The sequence below is a fragment of the Haliotis cracherodii genome, unplaced genomic scaffold, assembly GCF_022045235.1.
Source record: "Haliotis cracherodii isolate W230 unplaced genomic scaffold, xgHalCrac1.p SCAF_16, whole genome shotgun sequence".
In the NCBI taxonomy this organism is placed as follows: Eukaryota; Metazoa; Mollusca; class Gastropoda; order Lepetellida; family Haliotidae; genus Haliotis; species Haliotis cracherodii.
This window is the reverse complement of record NW_027266271.1, coordinates 8,024,241-8,049,366: the sequence shown is the minus strand read 5'-3', so window position 1 is coordinate 8,049,366 and position 25,126 is coordinate 8,024,241. Positions and strand designations below refer to the sequence as shown.

The window sequence follows — 25,126 nt, the reverse complement described above, 5'->3', positions numbered from 1 at the left end:
ATTTCTCAGATTTAGTAACTCATTTGTATCAGTTATCAATTGTCTTCGGAATCGGTAGTAGTGCATGAGAACGCAGTTCGCAGTGGTGCCTGAATACACTGATTGTGTATGAGTTCTAGATTCACCCCAATTTTGGTCCTCGGTCCATCTGATTCATGCAAACTGAGGACCTGAGTGTTTGTACCACATGTTCCGTAAATGTCGGAAATGCTGAGTGTTGACAGCTGCTATCAACACCTACCCAGACGTTTATATTGCTTTAGCCACCAAACAAACCCGAAATGTTCAATGTACAAATCATAAACCTAAAGACTTTGTGACTGCATTAAGTCTATGTTTATGGTTTAGTTTCTAAAAGAGGTTAATGAACAGGCGGCGTAGGTGTATTAGACGCCTTGGTGAATAATAGACATAATATACTTAATACTTGGTTATATATAAAGCTGCAATAATGAATATAAGTATGCTTAAACTTGAATTACGTTATGCCGACGATGCATTTTGTTTTGCAAAACAATATTCAGATGGCGAATGTTAGAAATCTTAGAATGGCTTAAAGCAATTGGGAATAATTATAGGAACACATCTTTGGAATCCAGTACAAAAGAGGAATGAACATGTCAAAAGTTGATAGTACTGATGCCTGGATTTGGCAGATATCTTCCTCGGTTAACGTACTGGCCTTATATGTGGCGTCATTGTTTATGTCACTTATACCAAGTTCTTTGGTCAAACAATTATTGTAGTGATACTTACATATTATAGTTGCGTTATTTGAGGCCTTGTCAATGGGAACAACAACTTCCCTTTTAGGTAGGGCAGCCATGCTTTGGATGACAGCATGCTGGGGCAGAATGGGTTAATTCCAAATCCGTCTCCACTTTTTATGTTTGTCCTTTCTACCAATGACGACACCACGCACTGACTTTACCCACTCTGAAACATATACAACAGGTTCCTCTTCTCGTTTGGCCATTTGGGGCATATGCTTCGACATCATTCATAAACTTGTGATTCAAATTGTTAGGAGGTTGCTCACGATATTTTGGTCCATATTTAAATAACTGACAAAGGTTATTATTGTCAACACTAGATAAGTCACCTGTGATTATATGACCTACAGGTTGATAGCAGTATGATGAGTCTCGGCAGCTACAAGTAATGGAATTTACGTTATGAACTGCCAAGTCCACGTTCTGCAACACGTTCCTATAACGGGATCGAATGGACAGGCTCGCTGACTTGGTTGGTCATCGTATCCTAAGTGCATGGATCGATGCTTTTGCGATCATTCACTGCATTGTCTGGTCCAGACTCGATTATTTACAGACCACCGTCATATAGCTGACATATTGCTGAATGCGGCGTTAAACAACAAATCCTATCATTGAAAAACCTGGATGAAATGGAGTTCGTTTAGGAAAGTAAATTTGTTGGTGGTTACTGAAATTTGAAATATTGTGGGACGTTTTGGGAAATTAATTGTTGTCTGAGAAATTAACTTAAACTTAAGGCATCATTTCCCTTGTTTGCAAATTTCAAAATAAAGAACATGCGGTCTTTGTCTGATTCAGTGGTTTCTGTTTCTGGTTTGGCCAAACGTTTCAAAGCGATATCAAGAACTAAGCTCTCCAGTCGATACTGTGGGCTCTGTTTGTAGACCCACCCATCAGTTGCTGGTGTCTGAAACAGAGTATAGTCATGTACGTTACATTGTGCAGAAGCAGTGGTTCGTGAAGGAGAGGCAACAAATCGTCTAACTGAATGGCATCATTTGGTCTTCGTCCTTTTTTGTGAACATGTCAATGTCTCGGCCCAAACAGTTTATATTTTGTTCATTCAACATTCTTTTGGTAAATGCTACACCCAAATGAATAATGAAATAAATTATGCCATGACAAAAAATACAGTAAATCTTCCGATTGGTCCCATTAACTGAGGACTTGGTTTCATATTTTAATGGAGCAATTTGTAGCGGAAAATGGACAAATTGTGAATTTCTCGCAGATCGCCAATGTTCATGTATACATATATTTATTAGTCATAAATGTCCTTTAATAAAATAACTAATATAACTCAACGTTTACAAAGCGCTGGACAGCTAAAGATGATGTTTATCCATAAGAACTTGTTCATCACACCAACATAAAACTAACACTCAAAGAGGTTAGTGGAATATGCACTTCTGACGTAATGTCCATGACCTTCAATTTCAGCATGCTTGATTATTGCTATGTGGAAACATGGTGATGTATGTTTTATATGTTATACGAACAGTAGAACTACCTTTAACATAGGGATCACATTTTTTATCAGTCACACTTTTGTGTAATGTTGACGTAGTCATTGAATACAGTGAATAACATGAATGACGTCTTATTTCAGGAATAGATATATGCATCAGCTGCGGCGGAGGCGGAGGAGCAGGTAAAATTACTTTGTCATCTAGGCACAAAACTGTATGCACAATGTATCCACCGGCTAACATCAATCTATATTTTCAGTTCATGGCGGTCACTGACCCATAACACAATTTTGACAAGCAACTGTTGTAAGTGTGACAGCTTTAATGTATATACAGTTCACAAGTTCTGATATTATTCAACATTATATTACCACATCAAAGCCCATAATAATAAATAATGATGTACCGGTGCTTTAATCGTAGCGTTATTAGTACTAGACATACGAGTGGTGAAGCAGTATTTAGTATATATTTCTATCTTTGTTTTCCTTTTCAGTTTATCACAATTATACCCTCCAAAACAGTATGGGATCATTAAATATAAATGTAAAGATCAATCTGAAGAAGAAAGATCTGTTTTGAAAAATGATTGCCAGAGATGGTACGGTTTCGGAACAAAATTCTAAGTCACCCATTCACCGGAAACATTGCACGATGACCATGCAATTCCTCCAGCCTTGATTTTGGAACGTCGTAAAATCCCTCTTAGCCATTTGTATTGTTTATTTTCATTATCCACAATAACACGTAAGCTCTCTACTCGTTCTTTCATGCAGTGTATTGTGATCAGATTAGGAATGCTTTGTCTACAGGGCTGTTGACACAGTTCAAACTGGTAGAACTTAGCGAGAGGTACCCAATATGTCCAATGTGACTGTGATTTGCAGATTTTGGAACATGTTTCTGCAGACACAACATGTTAACGATCGGCCCCGCACATGACTCCCGAGGTCAACAAGTGCAGGAACGATTAATCAGAAACACTAGTTAAGAAATCGACCATCAGAGTTCAAGTTAGAGACCAGACGAATAGAAATCGTCTGCATTCTACGCGTCCACGTGTTGTACCATCGTTAACTAATCGACACATTCTTGCCAGACGCCACTGGTGTTTAGATCGTAGAAACTGGGTCATCGCCGACGGTAATCCCGAGGCAAATTTGTTAACTGACAAGAAAAGTAAATTTTTTACCCTAGCCAAACTACGCTGAAATTTCTTGGCTATTACGAGTTACGCCCCTTCTATGCCCCTCCGTTCGACCAATCAGATTCCGCCTCTCATATTACTTGTATTTGCTTCAACAAAATGGCAGCACCCAGCCTAGACGATCTGATCGATAATCAAGATCTATATTGTAACAAAACGAGTCTTACGTCGCGAAGTGCATCAAATCATTTGAGCACCTTGATTAAAAATATTCGGATTTGGAAAATATCTATCAACTACTGTTGACGGTACACATGTTTTGCAAATCCAGCAATCAATTGAAATCTGCACATAGATTCCATGTTGTTTTCGAAACGGTTGTCTATTTCTTTCCTCGATTTTGATTGGAATATGCATAGACTCATTAGTCCAGCCAAAACATAACCCCGGAATTAAAAGACAATAACGCAAGTGCCCTCCGTGTACGTATCGTTACACCAGAAGCAAAAGATCACCGGAATGCAATGGTCAGCCATGGGTCCTGACCTTTCCCTCATAGCACGCCAAAGACCACCCGCTACGTTAGACGCGACCAGGCCAGTCGTTGTAAGAGAGTAAACAAGACTCCATCAAATTGTCATTTCAGTTACCTTAAAATATAATCATGGTCTCTGGTCATTGGGAGATTGATTTGGACCATGTCACGCCGTATACATACGAATGCTTGACCAACAAGGCATAGTCCATCACAGGTACCCCAAAATATCGTCTTTCATAATGCTTACAATACACCACCAACGTGTTCTGTTCATTGTCAGGTTACAGCTGTAGTCCTTTCCCGCTATTATTTTTTTGGGAGAGAATATTTATAAATGTGTCATGTAAGTTATCAGAAACAATCCGACATTCTGCATATTGTTATTAGTTTTCATGTCTTCCAGTGTGACTAAGAGAACTGGTCAGAATTGCAGATAAGTACCGCCGTTGTTGTGCGTGCTTTTGCGTTAGTCATGGTGTCACACGGAACGGAAAAATTGACCATTTCACTTGAATTTTCCAACTCATTGTAATTTATCTATATATATTTCCCTAATTATTGCTACGATAGTCTTCCTATGCATATTTAAACAATTGTGAGCCAAAGTATGAGCCGAATAGACGAGTGGACTTCTAAAAATAGGAGGAGATGCCCCACTCTCTTAAATCTGAATTTTGCCGTGTTTGTTGACAATATATTTTGCTTGACTACATGGAGACCATTTGTATCAGGGGCTGGTCATTCATTATGGGGTTTGGGGTGGGGTAGGCAGGGGATAGGTCTTAGGACTGTATGATATTTTACTGACTCTTTTAATAATAGGCAAAAATGTGAGGTAGACATTTTGGAAGCACCACACACTACACCCCCAGTTGATTCAGTGAACGTGTCTATCAAATATAGAGAAAATATGCACAGTGACCTTTTTTCTCAGTGCGCATGAATGGCGGTGTTTGAGATATTGGTTGGGTGCTTTTGTCAAGGAAAAGTTTTGGAGGGAACACTGTAAGGATGACGTGGATCATAGTAAAGGAATAGGAAGGCAAAGGCATGGATGATCTTTCCAAACCTTTCCATGACAAAAGCACCCAACGAATTACTAAAACATCGCCAAATGTAATGAGGGTGGAATTGGTGCTGTCCCGCCGTCATTTTTTTGCTTCGTGAGTATTACTCAAAGAACGCTCAATATATCTGGACCAAACATTGCATCATTCTTGGCATGAAATGGTGCCCTTTCTATTTAGGTGAGGTGAGGTGAGGCGAAATGGGGTTTTACGTCGCGTCCAAGATTATTGCACTTATATAGCGACGTGCATCCGTGTGTGTGTGGCTGCTTGTACTAGTCCGGACTGATGCCGATTTATAGTGCTAGCTCACTGAGATACCATGTCGCAGTTTAAAATGAATACCCCACTCAGACACAGTATACTGACTCCAAGCCCACCAGTCCTTGTTTTAGCCCCTTAATGCCGAGCGCCAGACAGGGTAACAATAAGTACCATCTTTTAACGTCTTTTGGTATGACGGGGTCGGGGATCGAACTCCGGACCTTCCGCTCTCCGGGCGGACGCTCTACCACTAGTCTACCACTAGACCACGGAGGCGGCCCTTCTATTTAGGAATAATAGGAACATATTTGTATAGTTTCCATGACAACAATTTAAATCAATCAGGTTAAGGTGTGTTTCCAGAGCATAACCCAATTATGGTTCAATATTTCTGGTCCAAACTTTGCACAGCTATCAGGCTAGACAGAGACCATACACTGATATATTTTCCCACATCTAGAAATGAACTAGTACCTTTTTCTTCTTAGGAAGTTTTAAAAGTTATTTTTTTCTAGTGCTGTTAAGGAATTTCCCAAACTTTATTGTAAAGTAACTGGTAAAGAAAGTTTCAAATGCAGAAAGAAGTGTTTTCCAAAACCAGAGGTGACATGTGACAAACTGGCAGTGATGACAACTTTGTTATAATCTGAGCTAGAATCCTGGGGACCTCTGGTTTAAAATTTTAATCCAAATAAATATCTTTTTCAAACTGGAAGTACTAAGTAAGGCCGCTTCAACCATTAGATTTTATGTTTTAACCTCAAATAAGTAAGCATGTTTTTAGAAACAGGAACTTATTTAATACGCCCATTTAATAAATGTCTGAATGCTAAGTAAGCAAAAGCCATGAAGAATTTTGGGTGAGTGCTTTAGGTTATATATTTCATTCTTGGTGTAGCCAAATGAAAGCCCATCTAAATGTACCTCCTTGTTTGTCAAACTGGATAATTCAATATATACAAGTATCACTTGCAGCCCTAAATAAAGTTAATTACAGCTTTGTGAAAAAATATTTTTGAATGTTTAATGGATTTAAGTTTTAATTTTAGGTGTGTCAGCAATATGTATATTTTATGTCTTTATTTGCTTGGGAATGAAAAGTATGAACACAATTTGGGATGGCAGCTCACATGGAAGTGTGTGATTTTGAATGTTGTGTTTTCTGGTTAGACCATGATGGTATTTCATACGTTTATTTGGAAGATAAGGTTCAAGTAATTCTAAAGAGAACATGTTGGTCAAGGATCCATCATGTGTTTCCCTCATTCGGAGAATAGGGTCCCATAGTGCAGAGGGTGATGATCCACATCCTTCTGCATAGAGATTATGGTCTATGTCCTTATGCGCTACAGATTATGGTCCATGTCCTTCTGCACTACAGATTATGGTCTATGTCCTTCTGCACTACAGATTATGGTCTATGTCCTTCTGCACTACATATTATGGTCCATATCTTTATGCACTACAGATTATGGTCTGTGTCCTTCTGCACTACCGATTATAGTCTGTGTCCTTCTGCACTACCTATTATGGTCCATGTCCTTCTGCACTACAGATTATGGTCTGTGTCATTCTGCACTACCGATTATGGTCTGTGTCCTTCTGCACTACAGAATATGGTCTATGACCTTCTGCACTACCGATTATGGTCCATGTCCTTCGGCACCACAGATTATGGTCCATACCATTCTGCACTACAGATTATGGTCTATGTCCTGCTGCATACAGATTATGGTCAATGTCCTTCTGCACTACAGTCTAGGCCCATGTCCTTGTGCACTACAGATTATGGCCCATGTCCTTCTGCACTACAGATTATGGTCCATGTCCTTCTGCGCTACAGATTATGGTCCATGTCCTTCTGCACTACAGATTATGGTCTGTGTCCTTCTGCACTACCGATTATGGTCTGTGTCCTTCTGCACTACAGAATATGGTCTATGACCTTCTGCACTACCGATTATGGTCTGTGTCCTTCTGCATCACAGATTATGGTCCATACCATTCTGCACTACAGATTATGGTCTATGTCCTTCTGCATACAGATTATAGTCAAGGTCCTTCTGCACTACAGTCTAGGCCCAATTCCTTGTGCACTACAGATTATTGTCTATGTCCTTCTGCACAACAGTTTATGGTCCATGTCCTTCTGCATACAGATTATGGTCTGTGTCATTCTGCACTACCGATTATGATCTGTGTTCTTCTGCACTACAGATTATGGTCCATGTCCTTCTGCACTACAGATTATGGTCCATGTCCTTCTGCACTACAGATTATTGTCTATGTCCTTCTGCATGACAGATTGTGGTCTGTGTCTTTCTGCACTACAAATTATGGTCTATGTCCTGCTGTATACAGATTATGGTCCATATCCTTCTGCACTACAAATTATGGCCCATGTCCTTCTGCACTACAGATTATGGTCCATGTCCTTCTGCATACAGATTATGGTCCATGTCCTTCTGCACTACATATTATGGTCCATACCCTTCTGTGCCACAGATTATGGTCCATGTTCTTCTGCATACAGATTATGGTCCATGTCCTTCTGCACTACATATTATGTCCCATGTCCTTCTGCATACATATTATGGTCTATGTCCTTCTGCACTACAGATTATGGTCTATGTCCTTCTGCACTACAGAGTATGGTCCATGTCCTTCTGCACTACAGATTATGGTCTGTGTCATTCTGCACTACAGATTATGGTCTGTGTCCTTCTGCACTACAGATTATGGTCCATGTCCTTCTGCACTACAGATTATGGTCCATGTCCTTCTGCACTACAGATTATGGTCCATGTCCTTCTGCACTACAGATTATGGTCCATGACGTTCTGCACTACCGATTATGGTCCATGTCGTTCTGCACTACAGATTATGGTCCATGTCCTTCTGCACTACAGATTATGGTCTGTGTCATTCTGCACTACATATTATGGTCCATGTCCTTATGCACGACAGATTATGGTCTGTCATTCTGCACTACCAATTATGGTCTGTGTCCTTCTGCACTACAGATTATGGTCTGTGTCATTCTGCACTACCGATTATGGTCTGTGTCCTTCTGCACTACAGAATATGGTCTATGTCCTTCTGCACTACCGATTATGGTCTGTGTCCTTCTGCACTACAGATTATGGTCCATACCCTTCTGTACTACAGATTATGGTCCATGTCCTTCTGCATACATTTTATGGTCCATGTCCTAATTATGGTCTGTGTCAGTCTGCACTACATATTATGGTCCATGTCCTTCTGCACTACAGATTATGGTCCATGTCCTTATGCACTACCGATTATGGTCTGTGTCATTCTTCACTAGCAATTATGGTCCATGCCCTTCTGTACAACAGATTATGGTCTATGTCCTTCTGCACTACTGATTATGGTCAACACCCTTCTGCACTACAGATTATGGTCACACACTTCTGCACTACAGGTTATGGTCACACCCTTTTGCACTACAGATTATGGTCAACACCCTTCTGCACTACAGATTATGGTCAGCACCCTTCTGCACTACAGATTATGGCCAATGCCTTTCTGCACTACAGAATAATTTCAGCAGCAGCAACCACACCTTCAGATGCATCATTCTGCATTAAAAAGACAATCTTTTTTTGCAAAGAAAAAAATACACAAAATTGTGTGAAAACGACTGGGCATTGATCAAACACATTTTCAATCACATTTGCTCTTTATACTGCTCTTTATGCAATCATTAATCCTCTATCAGCTTCTGAATTATACGCATCCCGTGTATACAAGTACAACAAAAATGTTATCAGCACAAATTATGGGAGTGTAAATAACAGCTTTAATTCTACCTTTCATGATTGTCGCCTTAACTTTTGGACGTTCAGAGCTATAGATGTCAGTGAATACTTATTTGATTATGTAATTTCCAGGCTACCATTTGGACAATCAATTTCTGTGTTATGGTGCATAAATAATAGAGACATTTTAAGTTATATTTCCCTATGTATTAAATTATTAAAATGGGTATTTAACCTCATGTGCAAATAGTGCATAATGGATGAAGAAAGGTATAAGGACTTCTGGTCTGATGATGTCAAACCCAGTTTGGGAGTACATCTGCAATTCCATGTGTGCCTCCTTGAGTAGCCCAATACTGGTGTATGATAATGGTTATTAGTTCCCACCAAGGAAATATATTTAAATGATGTTACCACTGCCTTGCAAAACACTTATTGACGTAAAGTCAAACACTGTTGTGTCAAAATTATAGGGACCTACTTAAAATACTTCAAGTTATCCGAAAATAATAACTAAAGAAGAAGTGCACAGGGACCAAGTTTTTATTTTGAGACAACACATCCAAGTTCGACACAATGCTGTTTGACTGTATTGTGATCTTGACCTTATTATAACATATTTAGGTTTAATAAGAATACTGCATGATTGTGCAAACAATATTATCGAGCCACATGGCTCTGTATCTCTCCTGAATTGTTTTAGATTTCAATTGGTAAAAAACAAGATTGAAATTAGTAACAAGCTCCTGCATAATAGATACATACAGCATATACATTAAACTATGCACTGATCATGGAATGTAGGTTTGTAAACTTGTGAAAATATGTGAAAATACTGTTCGGGAATATGCAACAGAAACTTGTTATTAGCACAATTTCATAAAGATACATGACGAAATACCTAAGCAATGGGCGAAATATATATTTCATAAATGGCTTCAGTGGTAAATGTAATATAAATATATTAATGCACTTGTTAAACCCAGATCATTACTATTATCTTAATTGAAATGCGCAATATTGATGTGTAGATGGATATTCTAGTCCTATAATATTTGGGACCCTGTTGTTTAGTTAGATCAAGCTCTTTCTTAGTTCATTGGTATATAACAGCATTTTGAGAGAAGATGTAAAATATGTTGGTGAAAATGGCCTCTGTCTACACAATTACACCAACAATATAATCTTTTTCAGCCGCAAATGAACCACCTTCCATAACATGCCCAACTATTAAAGGCAATTGGGTTGCTGACAAAAGAAAGACGACAACTTCAGTACATTGGTCTACACCTACAGTCAGTGACCCCAATGATTCAAGCTTGACGTGAGTACTGTATATCGATGTTCACAACGCGATCCACCTATAAGGCTGTACACACGTTTTCTCCCAACCTACTGATGATTCGCTTAAAAATACCCAATAAAATCTGTGTAAGCACTTTTGACTTTTGTTACATTTGTAACATTTGTTACATTTAACCGCTTTCTATATGACAACCTACACTTATCAGAAGGGTACACAAAGTACGTGATCTAGACTACCAGTTGTCGGACTTTCATTTTGTGGAAGCCTCGGTGGCTGATTGGTTTAGATCGCGGACTGTGTGTGCTGGCGATTTGGTGTCTCACTCTGAGAGTGTGGGCCCGGGTGAGACGCAACCCCAAACTAGAATTTGTACTGAGGAAATATTATCCCAGATATAACATTTGTTACATATGACAACTTTCTAAATGACATCGTGTATTCAAATATTTGTGACAGTAGGGGAACTAGTGGTTACAATTGGGTAATTAGTATATAGTTACATGAAATAGTTTCAGAAAACAATTCAGCTTACTTAAGGAAATGCACATGGTTAATTAAAGCAGCTTTAAATTTAAAGCTAACTTTAACTGACCAATGTTGTAGACAAGAAAGAGTGGATTTGTGCTCATGCGATCAACATTAGGTATGTCAGGGCCAGACTCAATTTTAATATATACAGGCTGATGTGATATTACTTGAATATTTCTGATTGTTCACTTGACCTTGCAGAGCTGTGCTGAAGAGTGGCAAGGGGTCAGGATCCAAGTTTGGACGTGGAAGCCATGCTGTAGCATACACAGTGACGGACAGTGGAGGCCTATCTGCTTACTGTATGATTAATTTTTATGTCGAGGGTACGGAGAGTCTTCACTTATAGTGTAATCAAGGGAGGACAGTGGAGACCTATCTCCTAACTGTATGATGACGTTTTATGTGAAGGGTACGGAGAGTCTTCAATTATAGTGTAGTCAGGGAAGAATAGGCTAGTTATTTAGGATAGGTATGAGAACTAAATTTAGATGGCTCCAGACATCTGTATATATTGGAGCTAATTGAACACTGCTAATTATGAGGTCATCAGACATTACACGGCCTGAATCTTTATGAAGATGTATTGGGCCATAATATAACTTGGATTTTGTTCATGTTATAGGCCTGAAAAGGTTAGGGAAAAAATGTTAATTGAATTTTTTGTCTTCTTTTGGTGAACATGTTTAAGCATCACCTTCTTGGAAACCAACTGACACAGAGAGCTGACTGTTGGGTTGGATATGTAGAACTACAGCGGTGTTCATGGCTTTTGGAAAATTACTTGATGAAATCAACTTTATTCAGGAAATAATTTGAGTGTAAAATTGAGAACATATGTATGAAAAAGGCATAGGTTATGTTCAAAGCCAGCCATGTATCTCTGTATTTACACTTTTAAGCCATACAGGTGTCGCAGTTGTCTGATGCACTACAAATTGCTTAAGATGACCCACCATTTTATGACTGAAATACAAAACAACTGAACTCACTCTCTACAATTTCCAACATATAAACAAAATTGACAAAGAACATTTGCTAGCTCCATGGTAAAGATGGTAAAATCTATTTCTTTAGAAATGAGCTATATACCTACATTCGTGAGAAACATATTTATGAAGTAAAGTGAACACTACCTACCTCAGTCATGGTTTATCAAATGACACATTCTAAACTTAATTCCCAAGGCAGTAAAGCTGTATCCTCCCCCTACTGCCCCCCCCCCCCCCCCCCAAAGATGGTTGTACAGATGTTGTACAGATGGTTGTACAGATTGTGGTACATATCGTTGTACCGATGTTGTACTGATGTTGTACAGATTGTTGTACATATGGTTGTACAGATGTTGTACAGATGTTGTACTGATATTGTACAGATGTTGCACTGATGTTGTACAGATGTTTGTACAGATTGTTGTACAAATGGTTGTACAGATGGTTGTTCAGATGGTTGTACAGATGGTTGTTCAGATGGTTGTACAGATGGTTGTTCAGATGGTTGTACAGATGGTTGCACTGATGGTTGTACAGATGGTGTACAGATGGTTGTACAGATGGTTTTACAGATGGTTGTACAGATGATTGCACTGATGGTTGTTCAGATGGTTGTACAGATGTTGTACAGATGGTTGTACAGATGGTTGTTCAGATGGTTGCACAGATGGTTGTACAGATGTGGTACAGGTGTGGTACAGGTGGTTATACAGATGGTTGCTCAGATGGTTGTACAGATGTTGTACAGATGGTTGTACATATGTTGTACTGATGGTTGTACAGATGTTGTACTGATGGTTGTACAGATGGTTGTACAAATGTTGTACAGATTGTTGCACAGATGGTTGTACAAATGTTGTACTGATGGTTGTACAGATGTTGTACTGATGGTTGTACAGATGGTTGTTCAGATGGTTGTACAGATGTTGTACAGATGGTTGTACAGATGTGGTACAGATGGTTGCGCAGATGGTTGTACAGATGGTTGTACAGATGGTTGTACAGATGTTGTACAGATGTTGTACTGATATTGTACAGATGTTGCACTGATGTTGTACAGATGTTTGTACAGATTGTTGTACAAATGGTTGTACAGATGGTTGTTCAGATGGTTGTACAGATGGTTGTTCAGATGGTTGTACAGATGGTTGTTCAGATGGTTGTACAGATGGTTGCACTGATGGTTGTACAGATGGTGTACAGATGGTTGTACAGATGGTTTTACAGATGGTTGTACAGATGATTGCACTGATGGTTGTTCAGATGGTTGTACAGATGTTGTACAGATGGTTGTACAGATGGTTGTTCAGATGGTTGCACAGATGGTTGTACAGATGTGGTACAGGTGTGGTACAGGTGGTTATACAGATGGTTGCTCAGATGGTTGTACAGATGTTGTACAGATGGTTGTACATATGTTGTACTGATGGTTGTACAGATGTTGTACTGATGGTTGTACAGATGGTTGTACAAATGTTGTACAGGTTGTTGCACAGATGGTTGTACAAATGTTGTACTGATGGTTGTACAGATGTTGTACTGATGGTTGTACAGATGGTTGTTCAGATGGTTGTACAGATGTTGTACAGATGGTTGTACAGATGTGGTACAGATGGTTGCACAGATGGTTGTACAGATGGTTGTACAGATGGTTGTACAGATGGTTGTACAGATGGTTGTTCAGATGGTTGTACAGATGGTTGTACAGATGTGGTAGAGGTGGTTATACAGATGGTTGTTCAGATGGTTGTACAGATGTTGAACAGATGGTTGCACAGATTGTTGCACAGATGGTTGTACAGATGTTGCACTGATGGTTGTACAGATGGTTGTTCAGATGGTTGTATAGATGTTTTACAGATGGTTGTACAGATGTGGTACAGGTGGTTATACAGATGGTTGCTCAGATGGTTGTACAGATGTTGTACAGATGGTTGTTCATATGTTGTACTGATGGTTGTACAGATGTTGTACTGATGGTTGTACAGATGGTTGTACAAATGTTGTACAGATTGTTGCACAGATGGTTGTACAAATGTTGTACTGATGGTTGTACAGATGTTGTACTGATGGTTGTACAGATGGTTGTTCAGATGGTTGTACAGATGTTGTACAGATGGTTGTACAGATGTGGTACAGATGGTTGCACAGATGGTTGTACAGATGGTTGTTCAGATGGTTGTACAGATGGTTGTACAGATGTGGTAGAGGTGGTTATACAGATGGTTGTTCAGATGGTTGTACAGATGTTGAACAGCTGGTTGCACAGATTGTTGCACAGATGGTTGTACAGATGTTGCACTGATGGTTGTACAGATGGTTGTTCAGATGGTTGTATAGATGTTTTACAGATGGTTGTACAGATGTGGTACAGGTGGTTATACAGATGTTTGTTCACATGGTTGTACAGATGTTGTACAGATGATTGTACAGATGTGGTACAGATGGTTGCACAGATGTGGTACAGATGGTTGTACATATGTGGTACAGATGGTTGTACAGATGGTTGTACAGATGGTGGTACAGATGGTTGTACAGATGGTGGTACAGATGGTTGTACAGATGGTGGTACAGATGTGGTACAGATGGTGGTACAGATGGTTGTACAGATGGTGGTAAAGATGGTTGTACAGATGGTGGTACAGATGTGGTACAGATGTTGTACATATGTGGTACAGATGGTTGCACAGATGGTGGTACAGATGGTGGTACAGATGGAGGCTACAGATGGTTGCACAGATGTGGTACAGATGGTGTTACATATGTGGTACAGATGGTTGTACAGATGTGGTACAGATGTGGTACAGATGGTGGTACAGATGACGAAACAAACACCTACTTCCAGTTGGTCCTTTGTGATGTCAATAGTTCTTGGCGTATGTAAGGCAACATGAGCTGGATGGTTGGTTTGCAAACTATCATTACGTTTTTATGATACCATAAGTTTACATTATATTGTATGTATATAGCATTGATATGGTAACGCTATGGATCAGGATCTCACACATTTTTCAGTTCTGTCTTTAAGTTTTTAATGTTGTACAGGTAAACAATATGTTTTGGAAATACAGTCAAATACCGTTGAGTCGAACTTCGATGCGTCGAACTTCGATGCGTCGAACTTACGGTTGTCTCAAAGTAAAAGCTTGCTTCCTGCGTATTTCTTCTATAGTAATTATTTTCTAACCTTGCATAAGTCAAAGAATTTACATAGTTCCGTTCAACTTCAACACAATAGTGTTTGACTGTAAAACTCAACGGTGGCCATCATAGACTGTATTTAATACATATCTAGTTGAATGCTTCAGAAGTAAAAAATTCATTTGGAAAACAACAAAAAACAGTGTTTGGCATGAGCAACGGTCCATGCCATGTTATTGTCAGGATTCTTTCTTTCCTGCAATTTTTATGCCAAAGAATACCTACAAGTGATAGAATGATTTGACCTTTCTAGTGTTGTTGAATTTCTAAGCAAATTTGAGATATAGGAAATAAGAATCTCCACATTTATAGTACTTTTTGTTGTTGCATACCTTGAATTTTAATTAAAATGCTCATTGGTTTGAATATTTTCAGTGAAGGAATGCCGTCCACCTCATTATATACGGAATGGGGATGTAACGTGTGATCTTTACATCTATGGTGGGAGATGTTCATTCAGATGTGAAGAGGGTTACAAATTGGTTGGGGCATCTCAAATCGACTGCTTGGTAAGCGAGAAATGGAGCTCTGACATACCTAAGTGTCAAGGTAGGTACAACGAAAGAACAATTTAGAGGACTAAAATAGCTACAGCTGTGCACCACAGAATTCCTTTGAACACTATACCTCTATTAGATCATAGCCATAAATTTCACATATTTTGGTTGTCATCACATGTAATCCTTTAGATTTTCATCAGACGTCCTGCTCTATGTCAGCTTTCCCCATTCAGGGTTAAGGATAACCCTATCCCACTCACATCGCTACTGCACATACGTGAGGCGGGAAAATGTCATTTCGTTCCTGTGACACTGATTATATTTTCAGAGAGTTTAGCACACGTTTGATTTGTTTTCACACTGTAATTTGTGAGGTTTTCCATTTAAACAGACACTTTATGGTACACATGTAGTACTTATGTGTTTTTTCTTCAGAGAGGATAATCACATAAGTAGATTGTTTGTTGAGCATATTGTGGAGATGGACTTTCCTTCTTCGTCTCTTTGATGCAAGCCTTGTCCATGCCATCGGGGACACTCGGCCAACGTGTTACAGGTGCAGGGATTTATTATGCACACTAAGTTCAAGCTGTGCCCTCTGCACCCCTACATCATTTCAAGATTAAAGGATGCCTGGAATTCTGCCACCTCATCAACATCGACAATGAAGATTCGTTCATCGGAGAAATTTTCTCTTACGCCTTCCGAGCCTGAAGAAGGGGAAACTGGCTAGAGACAAGGACGAGGAGACGCCTAATTCAGAGGGTTAGTGAAAGAGCCCTAACCATATTCCACCCATTCAAAGGATAAGGTGATGCATGGAATTGGGACCAGGAAGGAATTCGGCTCAAGTTCTCCCCTGGATGGGAAAGAAAAGATTAAACATGCTTACGTGGGAAAACCTGTCTAACCCAGATGTAAAGGTGCAGGTTCATGCTCCGGTGTGGGAAAGCGCACCGCCACCGTGTCTAACCCAGACTTGAAGGTGAAGATGTCATGCTCTGGTGTAATGAATGAATTAAGTTGGATGACAGGATACATCTGCCACAAATTGGTAAAAGATTGTATAAGACTGATGGGTCGCCATTCTCTCAACAGCCCTCCATTGATGATGACTTCTTCTGACTCTGTCAAGCCTCTGTCAACTAAGATGAATGTTTAGCTGTCTAAGTTGAAGGATACAGATACTGTCAACAGTCAAATGGTGAATTTCGGTGCTTACATCGTTTGGTTTGTGGCAGGAGTACATCATATGTTACCTCCCCTTCATGAGGTTTTTGACCGCCTCCGGGGTCTAGTGGTAGAGCGTCCGCCCGGAGAGCGGAAGGTCCGGGATTCGATTCCCGGCCGCGTCATACCAAAAGACGTCTGGCGCTCGGCATTAAGGGGCTAAAACAAGGACTGGTGGGCTTGGAGTCAGTATACTGTGTCTGAGTGGGGTATTCATGTTAAACTGCGGCATGGTATCTCAGTAAGCTAGCACTATAAATCGGCATCAGTCCAGACTAGTACAAGCAGCCACACAAACACACACACACGTACATGCACGTCGCTATATAAGTGCAATAATCTTGGACGCGACGTTAAACCCAATTTCACCTCACCACACCTCATGAGGTTTTTGGGGACTTGCCGGAACATACACCATTCGAGATGAAATTGGTTTACTCTCGAATATCTGATCCCGTCAAGAACGTCATTACCTCCCAGCCAATCACATAACCGGAATTCTTTAACAAGGAACTTCACATGGTATTGGACGAGGTCCGTTGGGAAACCAAAGAAACCCTTCAGGTTTCCACTGTCAACATAGTGTGAAGACTCAAAAGTGACCCATCGAGTCTCCCACCTTAAAGTCTTTTGTTGCCCCGGTTTGGAAGGAGAAGCACGTCTCTACCCTACTTGACATTACGCCGACAATTGGAAGCTCATTACGACCAACCGCAGATTACTCAAAGTTATAAGGACAGGATATTTCAACTTACATTCAGCACTTGCAAAAAACTATAGTCAGTTAATTCTATCTGCCATACGGAATCTACAAGTCAAAGGGTTGATTCATGCACTTGGACGTTCAGACTTCTCCATGGGGTTGTATTTACCAGTCTCCCTAGTGCTGAAAAATATTATGTCAGACATATGCATGATAATCGATTTGAAGTTCCTCGTCAAAGATTATCAGCCAAAGTTTCAGTTGGAATCCATCAAGAATCGCAGAACAGATGAGTTAATCAGCTCCAATCTACAGGATGCATTTCTTCATGTCCCCATCCATCCAAGTTGTCCCAGTATCTCCGTCTATTCCCTTTGATAACCTCATCGACTATAGGCTTTGCACATCTTGTCAGGCTTTCATCGTACATCGACGACTTCTGTCTGCAGTTCAGAATCAAGCTCAAATCCAACAAAAAAGCAGATTTCTGATACAGTTGCTATCTTACCTGGGATTCCTGGTTCACCCCACCGAATTAAAACCATTACAAGACAACGTCTACATTCGGGGCCAGATGTCAACTTCACATAAGTATCCTAGGCCCTCTAGAGGACAGGTGCTTGAAGGCAGGGGACATGACTCAAGGCGCACAGGATTGGCCGTTGGTGGATGTCATGTCTAGGGACACCCACATCTGTCCAAGAGACGTTACATAGAGAGGAAGGCTTCAGCTACATCCTATACAAACATGGATGAACTGGACTAGATCTCGCTATCTAGTGACATTGATACAACTTCCCACTACTTGGTTGTTGGATTTGAACATCTAAATGATCGCATCGTCATGACAGGGATTTCCTTGATCATGTTAATACTCCCCTCTCCAGAACTTTGGGCGTAGGTTGGGGTGTTTATATGGACACAGTTACAGTCCAAGAGGGATGTTCAGAATCAGACATGGAATGACACATCAGTTGTCTTGAAATGAAAGCGATATACACAGCAATCAAGGCTTGGAGTCGCCATTTGGACCACTCAATAGTTCTGGTTGCGGCAGACAAGACCTCAGTGGTAGCCTATATTTAGAGACAAAGGGGAACAGGAATTTGTTGAGGGAGACTAAACGTTTATCTGGCTTCACAGACTCGATCCGCTGCAGACTGGAAGCTTGTCACATACCAGGGAAGTTCCACATACTGTCTGACATGGAAGTACAAGATATTTACGACAGAATCGTCCCAACATCCTGAAGTGTTTCAGTGGATAACAGCCAAGGTGGACACTCCACATCTCAGTCTCTCTACCATCTCAACAACAAGCTCCCAGAATACGTCATTCCAGTACCGGACCCACTAGCTCTACAAGGAGATGTACAATGCATGAGTTGGGAGGGACTGTTCGCATATGCATTTCCATCTTCGTCTCTCCAAGACAGGGGTCTGAGGAAGGTTGAGGACACAGACTATGTCAAACAGAAACTTGGCCAAACAGAGTGTGGTTTCCCAGACTGTTTCCTCTACACTTGGAAGAACCACTGAACTACCAGATCACCTTCTGTGCCAGCCCAGATCGCACATACTTTACAAAAGCTTCCACAATCTTAACCTACACAGTACTCAATCGAGTCAAGAAGTCTCTAGTACTAGAGGATATCAAAACCTCACACATTTTCTCAAAATGGAATTTATCCAACATCCTGCCGGCCTTAATGGAAGCACCACACGAGCTGCTGACAAAATCTACACTTTTGGAGGAAGACAGCTTTCCTTCTAGCCATGGTTACTGCGTCCATGGCTACTGTTATGATATAGACACCATTCCATTTGAGCATTGAACAAAATTGTAGACAATCCCGACAAACTCTTATTCATAGTTAGAATTCTCCAGCAGCATCTGAAATGCATGGAAGACACATAGAATGACTGTTCTTCTCCTGCAAACCATCGTTCGATTAAAGACATCACAAAGGATAATATTGCAGGATGGCTTAAAACAACAGAAGCCGACAACTACTGCCATGCACAAGATTTGAGAACTGCACACCCCATGAAATACCAGCCGAGCACATGAAACTCAGTCTCTGTCAGACAAGATGTCAGTGGAAATCCCACAACACCTCTACTTGCGTGATATCCAGCCTGATCTTGAGGGCTGTATTCGCTGGGACCGTCAGTAGAAGCAGAGGATTTTGTTTCTCAGGTCATGTGTGGATAACGATTTCAACAACTACAACCTTATTAGGTAAGTTAGCCTTTTGGTCATTTGTGACTATGATGTGACAGATCTAAGGTTAATGGCTTGACTCATATTGTAACATCTTGAGGGGTTGTATGGTTCAACGAAATGACACCATAATGGAGTCCTCTCAAAGCTGGATATGATGTCAGATAACTGGAAGTGACGTCATCAAAGGAAGTGACCTCAGTATAACCAGAAGTGGCATCATTGGAACTGGAAGAGATCACACACATAAATAGATGTCAGAGAGGAAGTGATGTCACATGACCGAGATGTGACGTCATAATACCAGACGTCATCAAAGGAAGTCACCTCAGTATAACTGGAAGTGGCATCATTGGAACTGGAAGAGATAAATAGATGTTAGAGAGGAAGTAACGTCACGTGATCAGAAGTGACGTCAAAGATATGTCAATATAACGGTACTTTCAGAGGAAGAATCAAGTATTGTGCTTTTTTGTTATCGTTTCTGAATGTATATTTCATTGCTGTCAGCTGTTCAGGACTATCAGAAGCCATATTTTCCTAAAGGCTAATGGGAATAGCTGACACTGAAGAGGACATCTGTTGAAAATATAAATGATTTTATAGTGTGATGACAGCGCTGTACCTAAAGTTAGACCGCAAACTATTTTTCTTTCTGACTATCTGCCACAACCTCTACAGCTCAAAACAACAAAAGGGTCCATTGTATACCTAATCCATTGCTTCTACACAATGTATGTAATTTCTTATTGTTCTTATATTTCTTTTTCTCTAAATATTTTTAAATCATGTTTTGTTTCAAAAGATAGTAGATACAAAACCTGTTTGATGACATGTGACTGTTAATTTATATGTGAGTTTCACCGACTTCTCCTCAAGTCCAGACTTTTGGGCTGTTAAGAGTAGAAGTTCTGGCATGCAGAAGTTGTCGATTAGACTCCATGGTCTGATCATGAATGGACTAACCTACTGAAAACATGGCCAACATTCAGAGAACTCTAGCTTCTAAACTGTTTTAACATTGTTTTGATAACCATATTTTGATAACTCTTATCAAGATAAGAGTTATGTCTTTTCTATCTGTTCGTTTCTTGAACAAAGAGCTACCAACTCACACATAAGTACAATGCACAGAATAACATAAAACACATATTTCACAGACGGAGATACTGTTTATAGGAAGATACATGTTTAGTTGTTAATTTCAGATTGTTTCTTCCAAAACTATTTCGGTGCAGACTTTGTGGGTTCGAATCCCGCTGACAACATGTGTTTCATGAAATTGTTCTATTATCAAGAGATCAAAAAGAAAAGCTCTGTCATTGCCAAATGGAGTTTAATATCTTTTTAAAAAACTGTTTGATGACTGACCTACTCTGTTGTATTTTTAGCAACTGAATGTCCAGAACTAACAGTACCAAAGAATGGCAAGAGCTTCCGCTGTACCAATGGAAAGACTTTTAAGAGCATTTGTTGGTTGACTTGTGATGAGGAGAATGGCTATGCACCGGTCAGGGGACAATGGACAATGTGTACCAAAGACAAAACATGGACAACATATGACATGATGTGTGAAGGTGAGACATTCATTACATTAAAATACAGATTTTTGATATCCCATAACTAGTTTCGACTTCGACTATTGTACCCACACGCCAATCAGGTCTACCATATGTCCAGCATCTTTGACAGTGTTTACGTGTGAGCAGAGATTTGACTTTCCCATCTTTCAGAGGCAAGAGCGTCCACCAGCCTACATTTCAAAGTCTAGTGGAAACTTGTCTTTGATACAGGCTAGTGTACAGTCTTGCCTTGGGAAGATGGCATTTCCACTATTTGGGTATGTTGAGAACTCAATCAGGACCACACAGAAGTTTGACATCATGCCTTGATACACTCGTAGATAACCATAGAACACACAACACTTCTATATGTGAAATCTCTGACCACGCAAGTGATTTGTCCAATATGAAAACAGGTGGTAGTGACTGTGGGCCAGATCTGTTGCTTCCAGACTTCTTGGTTTACTTGGATTCTTGTTCGCTCTCTAGATAAAAGTTATGGATCCTGGTCTGATCACATGGGTTGAAAACATCTTCTGTTTGTGATATATTTAGTTAACAGACCATAAGAGGTGGTGGCCCACGTAGAGTATGTTATCTCAGAGTCGAAGTCTGGACTGAAGCACACCAAATCAACTAACACAGATCAATACTAATATATGTCCCATGTAGAGAAACCAACAAGCCACTAAAATATACCAGGCTCAATTTTTTCTGATATCCCTTTGTATTATAATATTGAGGGAATATTGATAATATTTGGGAAAAACACGGGCCCTGTAGGACACCAGTCACCTTCAAATTCACATTAAATGTATCAGGCAACTACACTGATTGTTTGTAATCAGTTTATGATATGCTTGAGCCATGTGGAAACTGTAGACATGTTAAATGGTATCACCTAGGGAGGAAGAAGGTGGAGAAGAGCAACAGGATTCATTTTGTTTGACTGTGGTGTGTATGCTGAGCAACAGGTGCACATTGGGTATGAATATTTCCAAGGATTTCTCGTTCCTGCAGCTAGAGACCGATTTAATTCATTGGGATATTCAAGTTTCCTGCTAAGAAATTATCGACAATTGTTCTCAGCCTATTATGATGTAAGTGAAAAAGTCGGCACCTTTTGTTGTTGGTTATAATATCAGTCAGGAAGAAGAGTGAAAAGACTTGTTCTTACCTTCAAGAATTGGTCACCTTGCCAACACCAATGGCATATATAACATGTAATTTGGTTTAAATATCGGCCCAGAAGTGACTGTTTTCACCTTCAAAGTAACAGCTCAACCTTGGGAAGTGATGTTGATCACTGCTGAATATATTTCTTCAGTGCTATTTCCATCATGGTCATGTGCATACATTGAATAAAACTGTATTTTGTTCTACCTTGGTTAGTTAGTTACCCTCTAATCTGAAAGACTCGGACCACTTGTGAGTCATCCATTTTGCGCCTATTGAGAACTACATGTATATAGTTGTGTATGCAGACTGTCAGAGTGAATGACTTCCTGTTCCAGTTTAGCAAGTGTTTGTGAATGACTAAATGTATAATCTTTCATCATTATGTCACATTTGCCAGTTGAAAAGTGTTACTTCAGTTTCCATGATGCTTTCATAAATAATATCCCTTGTGATCATGGATAACATGATAACTTCTAGATATTCTGCCTTAAAGATAACATGTACCAACTTAGATTAATGTGTTTTCTTGCAAACTGGGGGGCACGGGTGGCCCAGTCGTCCAAGGCGCCGCGATTCGCTGTGCAGAGTTGCGTCCCTTGGGCACGCCAGAAAACCTATGATTGTGGGTTCGAATCCCGGTTCGCCCCGATTATGTTTCTAGGTTTGTCAGCACCATACCCGTGCTCGTGGGTTTCACCGAAGTGGTAAACGTCTGAGACCTGCATCACTTCGGGCTTTCCTCCCACATTAAGCTGACACACCGCGATATAACTGGAATATTGTTAAAAGCGGCGTTAAACCCAACTCACTCACTCTTGCAAACTGATACAATTGTTTTCATGCAGATACTCAACCGCCACAAATCAACAATTGTCCTGCGACAACAATCCTGAAGACAGCTGACCCAAATGCTCCAACTACTCATGTTATTTGGCCAGACATTACTGTGTCTGACAACTCGAAGGAAACCATCCCTTTAAGAAGTTCATCTGCAATAACAAATGGTGGATCATTTTCTGTGGGAACACACATAGTTAGTTTCACAGCAACAGACTCGTCTAACAACAAAGCCGATCCATGTTTCTTCCTCGTCAAAGTACAGTGTAAGTAACTATCAGCAAACAATACTTGTCAATAATTTTTTAATTTGAAGTTTACACGATATACGGCTTTTCCATTGGACGAGAGAGCGGTCACATGACCGCGAAATTGACGTTCATAAGTGTATGAACGATACCATTTGACGTTCATACGTTTTTCACGATACCGTGTTCTTGAAATGACGTAAACACTGACGGACTACTTCCACATTCCTGGGGAAACCCCTGGGAATTCCCTAGCACGAAAGCACACATAAGTGTTCTTTCTGATCATTTAGAACCTTTATTCTTGGTCTCAGCGTTTCAGTATACATTGAGAAATGTCAGAGAGCGTGACTGCATTTATTGTTCACGAATATCTTCGCTGTGGCCTATCCCAATGAACAAACGATGAAATGCACATCTAAACTATCGTAGTGACGACTCGATCCGTGCCCATGCTGACATTGACCGTCTCCAGCAATCTATGAATTTACCTTGGTGTCTGTTTGACGCATCTTTATTCACCCTTCAATGATCGGCCAGTTGATCAATGATGACTAACACATGTAACCGCCACACGTTCATTAACAACTTCGGAAATCTCTCCCGTCACGTTTATCGTGTCGGCCATTTTGACGTCTTGTACTTGATGCAAATGTATTACGACGCGCTGTGACTGACTTACTGAGGTAGTTCTTACCAGACCTGTCTTATCTAATGTGGATATGATTTGAACACACGTACTGCGTAAGATGTTTCTGAAGAGCAAGTTGTGCATCCATACGCCCATGTCATGATGTCACCTCTCTTTTTGAGGAACTATTTTACTCCGCGATATAGCTGGTTGTTGTATGGCTGTCAGTGTAAACATGAAGTCACACGTACAAAATAAAATTGTGTTTAGATCTTGGCCTACATCCTTTGAGGTAAGAAATTGTGATACAAATTTTCGCAAGCTCCGACGTTCATACAGTTTGGCCCTCACTCTATGAAGGTTCATACTCCAATGAACTCACACAAAGTGAAGGTCAATTCCTAATTAACCACAAGAGGGGCGGTGAGGCAGCCTATTGGTTAAAGCGTTCGCTCTTCACGCAGAAGACCCATGTTTGATTCTTCACATGGGTACATTGGGTACCCTTTGTGGTGTCTCCCACCGTGATATTGCTGGAATATTGCTAAAAGCGGTGTAAAACATTATTCACTCACTCATTAACCACAAGAACAAGATTTGCAGCAACAACTCCGGGTGTGCTGTTTAAAGTATGACCTGATGTCTGTTTAAATTAAGATCATGTTCGATGGTCCATCATAGGGCTCTGATTTGTAGAATAGAATTGACTCAAACACCTGTTTATCAAATCTGACCCGACTTGAATACAGGATTTTGATAGTAATATGCAGCAAATTCAATATTTTTTCCTTTACTTCTCATCATCATCTGAGTCAAAATGCATCAAGACACTGTACCATTTCTCCTTGATGGAGACCTGTTAAGATCTGAGTTAGAATGGGTTTTCATGAACCCTTGCTTGTCGTAAGAGGCAACTAATTGGATTGGGTGGTCAGGCTTTATG

General features: G+C 40.1%; 1 protein-coding gene across 1 annotated transcript in view; it reads left to right on the top strand.

Annotated features, from left to right (window-relative positions):
* The first annotated feature begins 9,299 nt into the window (after positions 1-9,299).
* The window catches only part of LOC139464145 (uncharacterized), a 55,660-nt gene continuing 39,833 nt past the window's right edge, over positions 9,300-25,126 (top strand). Inside the window, exons 1-6 of the mRNA XM_071245677.1 lie at positions 9,300-9,348; positions 10,238-10,367; positions 11,079-11,203; positions 15,446-15,619; positions 21,118-21,303; positions 23,313-23,570. Coding sequence (XP_071101778.1) covers positions 9,300-9,348; positions 10,238-10,367; positions 11,079-11,203; positions 15,446-15,619; positions 21,118-21,303; positions 23,313-23,570 — 922 coding nt within the window. The remainder of the gene's footprint in view (positions 9,349-10,237; positions 10,368-11,078; positions 11,204-15,445; positions 15,620-21,117; positions 21,304-23,312; positions 23,571-25,126) is intronic.